Source organism: Zeugodacus cucurbitae, chromosome 6 (assembly GCF_028554725.1).
Source record: "Zeugodacus cucurbitae isolate PBARC_wt_2022May chromosome 6, idZeuCucr1.2, whole genome shotgun sequence".
NCBI classification, from domain to species: Eukaryota; Metazoa; Arthropoda; class Insecta; order Diptera; family Tephritidae; genus Zeugodacus; species Zeugodacus cucurbitae.
The window spans coordinates 66,669,957-66,676,441 of record NC_071671.1 but is presented as its reverse complement, the minus strand read 5'-3'; the positions used below and the strand labels follow the sequence as shown (position 1 = coordinate 66,676,441).

At 30.1% G+C, this 6,485-nt stretch overlaps 1 protein-coding gene across 2 annotated transcripts in view; it reads right to left on the bottom strand.

Moving 5' to 3' along the window:
- Positions 1 to 492: 492 nt before the first annotated feature.
- The window catches only part of LOC105211703 (protocadherin-like wing polarity protein stan), a 95,697-nt gene continuing 89,704 nt past the window's right edge, over positions 493 to 6,485 (bottom strand). For both annotated transcript variants that reach the window (XR_008471751.1, XM_011183284.3), the window contains one exon: positions 493 to 4,635. Coding sequence is in view for 1 of the 2 variants with exons in the window: in XM_011183284.3 (XP_011181586.3) it covers positions 4,602 to 4,635 (34 nt within the window). In the remaining variant the exon portion in view is untranslated. The remainder of the gene's footprint in view (positions 4,636 to 6,485) is intronic.

The window sequence follows — 6,485 nt, the reverse complement described above, 5'->3', positions numbered from 1 at the left end:
TTTAGATCGTTGTTTAGGAAATAACTTCAACTTGAAAAACCTTTTGGATTTTTTTGTTTCACCTATGTAGTCATTCCGCCGGAATCATTGCAGCAGTTGTGGAACTTTTCTACTGCAGCTAAGAAAAAAATTTACCTTACTATGTACAAAAGACTTCAAAACTTTCTATCGAGTATTTTCTCTTTAAAAAATCGCCTAATTTTTCAATGCTTTAAATTTTTTAATTATTTCTTGAGTATCGCACAATGTGGATGCCGTGGCTTTATCAGCAGAATGTCGTGTCTTTTCATTTAATATAACAATTTATCAAACCCTGAATTAAAAAAAAATGCAATAATTTTATGTATTTTTTTTTCAATTCTTAATTACATTTATTTATGCATTTCATTGCGTTTAAATTAAATATGCTTTACGTAATAATATCATACAATAATTGTCCAGATATTGTAACCGTGCAACGCTGGAACGTAAGTAATATACACAGAGAATATATGTGGGTAAATATTACTTATGCTACCCATTGATCCGATAAGTTTGATATATTTTTTGTATACATATAACTATTTATATATATATATATTTGTTTTTCGATATAAAAAACTAACATTAAATGATTTTGTGTGTTGTTTATGTGTATTTCAATGAACTTAAGCTACAAACTTATTAACTTATATTTTATTATTTTACTTCTTACAGCAAAATATTTTGTATGAGAATGTTGTATAGAGTTTTGTATATGTATATGTGTGTATGTATGTTTTGGTAACCTAAAAACTAATTATTATTTATTTAAAAATATAGCCGTGTGTCTGTCTGCTGTATATATAATATACAAATTTCTTTTAAATATATAACTACTAACTATTTGAAATAAAAATAAGTTTAAATAAATATGTAACAAAATAATAATAATAAAACAATAATCGCAATCACTGGTTGAGTATTTTGTTTTGTTTTTCTTTAAATATATTTTAAATACCAGCGGTTTGAGAGATTCGAGAATATACATATACAAATAAAGTAATAATTTATACATATAAATATAAAATAAATAAAAAACCACAAACCTAAATTTTCATATAAATAGCTACTAAAGTGCTCCGAATTTTGTGCAATTTTTATGTATTAAATGCCTTTTTTTCTACTGCGATGTCACGTAAAGTTCCGCAGCATAGCATTTTTAACTTAAAACAACTACAAATGCATCACTAATCTTATTTATAAATATAAACAATAATAGTTGACCTAAATTTTAACTAAAATTATGGCATAAGAAGCTGAATGGAGTTACACCTTTGGCAGCCAAAAGCTGCTCGCTTTCTGCGCTATCTGTATTTTACATAAAACTACTTTTTACTATCTCTCATTACACTTTTCTTTTCCCTATATTACTTTTACTTTACTTTACAGTTAGCCAACTAAATTCGAATAAGCTCCAAACTATGGTCGAGGCACTCTTTACGTTTACGATTCGATAAGGTGGTTTGGGAGTCAGTTGAAATGAAAATGCAAATCAGGCTTTACGCGTACTAAATAATTGCGATTATGTAAATGCAAATGAGTAGTTTATGTAAATGTTGTCTTAAATTTCTAAAAATGCAGTTGATACGATGTTCTGGCAAGATATTTAAGTGGTAGATTCGAAAGGTCGAAGAGAAATATTTGAAAAAGTCTCATTTCACTCAATTTATTTGCTATTATATACTGGAAAATTATAAATTAAATGTTAGCCACTTTGTGCACAAAAAGCTTTGTGCACTTCACATAAAAGCTTTAAAAAGCACTCACTTTCGGTGGTAGAGTTGACCTCCAAAGCTTACTATGATTACCATGTAGCCATTTTTATATCGTTACATTTCAGGAACGCTTTAAAAGCAAAATTTTGTGCTGAAAGCTTGTGAAAACCGTGAAGCTTTTTATATCCTGTTCGCATAAAAGCTTAAAAGCTCATCATTCATGTAATCTAAGAAAGTTCTTGTACAAGCAAAATTTTACCAAAACTCATATTTGAATTTCAAATAACTCTCTTCGGCCTATTTATTTTCTTATAAAGGTAAAGAATCGATTTTGGGTGATTTCAAATTTTTTGCCGTCCACGAACATTAATAATTAATTATATTTAACTTTATGTGCTGTCTTTTTATGTTGCTTCAATTTAATACTTAACATTGTACATCGATACATAAAAAATTCAGTTTGAATTACGAAAATATACATTAATATCATTTTAATATCCACTTGGCTTCCGACAGGTCCAATAGCCTTCAAATAAGCTTCGTATAAGATTTTTACATAAGAGTAGTTATTTTTAAATTAACTTATGCTAACCTACACTAACAACTAAATGCATTTCATACAAAAAATCTATGCTAATGAAGTGGAAAAAATTTAATGTTATTTTTAATTTAAAAATTATTTAAATTTTTTTTTTCGAGTTGCAAGTGAAATGAGAAAAAAATTGTCCATCATTTAAACGTTTTACTGTTCTAAATTTTAACATTTTATGTTATTTTTAATTTTTTTTATTTTTCAAAATATCAATACTTTCATTTAATACAGCTAATATTGTATAGTCTATTTGAATTTCGAGTTTTTCGCTTTAACAGTTTATTCGTAGCTTTTTTATCATTTATTTTAGTTTCTTCTCGTCATAAGTATATTTGTGAAAATATGTTTTGTTTCGGATTTTACCTCCTCTTTTTGCAGACACTTTAACTCAGGTTCAATATTGATGCGTTACATATATTTTAGACCGCACGAATAGCCGTTAGGTGTCATGTCTGAACGCTCTTCGCGACACTTCTTCACCTTAAATGTTTTGCTATATATTTATATATGTATTTATTTCGATAACTCTATAGCTTAAACAACTAAATATTTACAAAAAGAATCCTCAGCTGATGCTGTGTCTCAAGCGATAACTAATAAATGTAAGTTTGGTAGCTCATGATATCTCTTTAAATTTTTATAAATAAATACATTTTTATTTTCTTCCACAGGATCTTAGAATACAGTTGAAAAATGAATCTGGTGGCTTTACAGCTTGTTTGAGTTTGTGTAATTGATTTAAGATTGCCCTTGAGTGAAGTATTTTAAAAATCTGATAAGGAATATTTCAGTTTCTATATCTCATAGTATCGAATGGCAGATCGTATTGAAATGTTGCAGAAAATTTGCGCAGAATTTGAGATTTGAATTTCTTATAATGAGATCAAGCTAGTTATTCATTACTACTCTCTCTTTTTCTCTCTCTGATATCTAAATATGTAAAGATAGGTGTGAGTCGTGCTTTACGATATAGTAAAGGTGCTTTGAAAGCATTGACCACATATCTCTTTGTAATAGCATTAGCATTAGCATTTGCTCTCTTCTGAAAAATTCCACATCAGAAATATAAATATCAGAGTATGTGGAAAGCTCGTCAGGATTGTTTTACCGTTCGGATATTGGACTGATATTACCGCTATTTGATTATGTCAGTATGTTTGGTTAATATCAGTTAGTTGTTCGATTCGCAACACACGCTGGCTAAAAGGTTTGGAGAATTGAAGACAGCTGATCTCGTGTACCAAAAATCATACATGGTAGAAATTCTAGTAAATTTTGGGAAAAACTGCCACGGGCACAAAAGTCATTAGAGTTTAAAAAATGTGAGGTTAGAAGGAATTGTTTCACAGTGAGATTGCTCGGCCATTAGAGTTCCGTGAAAGAACAGTTTTCGTAATAGATATCTTCAAAGCATAAGTGCGCAGATTTGGCAAAAACGTACTAAATCAACTCATCAAATCCCTAATTATTTAAGCACACTGTTTCCTCTCTACTCCAGTTGATTACTACACTAAACTCTTCGTGTTTCCTTTTTACATTTTTATATAAGTTCCTTCCTTACATACACTCTTTCTGCGATACAATAAATACATAGCTTAACGGTTTTATTAGTATTCTGCTTGTTTTTGTTGAAATTTGTAACTTGTTTATAGTTCTCTCATCAATACTTGCCAACATATACATTATAGAGCTCCATCGATACTAATACTAATGATCAACTTAACAAATACATTTACAAGTACATACATACAGCTATAGAGCGCAAACACATGTGTGTGTGTGCAAGTATTTATACTGCTACATAGCTCTACATACTTAAGCTAGGTTTTTGTTTATATTTTAACAATATTTTCTTTTGTTTTTGTTTTTCTTTACTTTTGCTACTGACATCGGCCACTGTAGTGTGGCGATGGCACACGACGTATAGTTGCGAAGTGTTGTGGTTGCTCTTGTTGTTGATAGTTTTGTTTTTGCTTTTGCTGTTGTTGTTGTTGTTGTTGCTGCTGTCTATTTGTATCGCTTTTCAACATTTTCTGATTAATTTTCCGAAGTTGCACTGGTATTGGTTGTTGCAATATTGTTGTTATTGGCAGTGGCGAAAATTGTGTGGATACTCGATTTTGTTGCTGTTGTTGCCCCTGTTGCTGCTGTTGCTGCTGTTGTTGTGGTTTTAATGACACATCTTGTTGCATTATTGGTAGTTTATGTTCATTTATTATTGTGTTATTCTGCAATTCTTGCTGTTGCTGCTGTTGTTGTTGTTGGTGATGTGGTCACACGGTCGTCTCATCATCATCAATGTTCCTCCTAAACACAGACACACGCACAAATAAATAAATATGGGAGTAAAATAAAAACAGTTATGAAATGCATTTCGATTAGTTCTTGTTGCATCAATATTAATTATTGTGGTGGAAAAATGTCGCCATAAACTAGTGGTGATGCTCTGTCAACAGTTGTGCGGCGGCATAAATTTATGCCTTTCATGAAATATGGTATTTTTTGAGTGAATTTGAAGTTTTTTTCGTTAATATAATAGATTTTATAAAGGTTTTAATATCGATTTTGAAGGAAAGTATATTAAGGATATATATGGGGACTTCAAGGCTTTAGACATTACAACCGATTTTATTGAATTTTTTGTACATTATTTCATGAGAGACATAATTACTAAATTATTTATAAATATGTATTAGTATTCTTAAATATAAAAGACTACAAAATATAAGTTTCAGCCTTAAAAATTATGCTCTTTCAAAAATTCTACTCAAATTATATCATGCAGCGCATATTAACTAAGAGGCTTTGAAAATAACTTTTTTTTTATCATACATCACATAAGTATGTAATTCCCGTTCCCATTTCCTAGAGGGAGTGCTGTCAAACCAAATGTCAAAGTAAATACACAGCAATGCATTTGACAGAGAGACAATGTTTAACGTTTGGAGAACTCATTGGTTCATAAATAAGTTCAAAATTATAATTTTATGCGAAAAAATCGTGAACAGACCCAATAAACTCTTCAAATTGCATTATATACTATTCAATGAATATTACTGTATGATTTATGGTGAGGTATATCTTTTAGTAATAACTATCGTGCCTCTTCCAGATCCCATGTATTTAGAAAATGTGACAGTTTAGAAATTTTCGAATATTGTTTTTTAATTTGCCATCAACGTTATAGCCACTGGTTAGCGTCCTGGGCAAACTATTAGTTATCTTTACGTGTCTCGTATCAATCGTCTGAGTGTTTTACAGAATGAAAGAGCGATGAGAGAGCTCTATAGTGTGTGAAACTATAACTTTCTTGCGATGTATTCGCATGGTGACTGATTATTAAGTTATGACGATGGTCTATCGATAGACCTGGGTAATGTGACTCCAGTGAACAACTTTTTCCGATGAGTTTTGATAACTTGAAATACGGGAATTTTAATATTGATTTCTTGGCCAAACAAAACACTCTAACGATGCCCCAGCACCATATTCGCGAGACATGGCTCCGTGTGAGTTTTTCCTATTTCAAAAATTAAGAGAACCTTAAGGGGTCGTCGTTTTTGAAACATTTTTGTTGAAAAATCGTTGAAAGAGTCAAAGGTCTATCTCCAAAATCGAGTTTGAGAAGGGTTTCGACGATTGGAAGAAGCGCTGGCATTAGTCATAAATTCAAAAGGGAACTATTTTGAATGCTTGTGGATCCATATTAATATAGAATGAATAGTGTTATTTTTTTTTCGAAAAATAAAAATAAAAACTAGATATATTTTTGAACACACTTATAAAACTAGATCCAAGGAACTGAATATTGGAAAAAAATATTACATTTTAGAAATAAATATATGCTAAGCTTCGTGTTCTTTGAAGTGAGAGCTTTGATAGTTTAGATAAATCCACTGAAATATTGGTATAATGAATATCCAAGGCGAGTGCAATTGGCACTTATTATGTATAATTACAAATACAAGAATATAGAAATTCATAAATATGTACAAATTTCAAATATATGCACGTTGTTTTTGTAATTTGTATGTGGCTAAATGAATTCTGATATATTAAAAGCCGATTTAAACACGAATGCATTAATGTCGCACAACAAATGTAAAAGCAATTATTTAAATTACGCACCGAAATTTGTAGTTCGGCACTTAGCATAA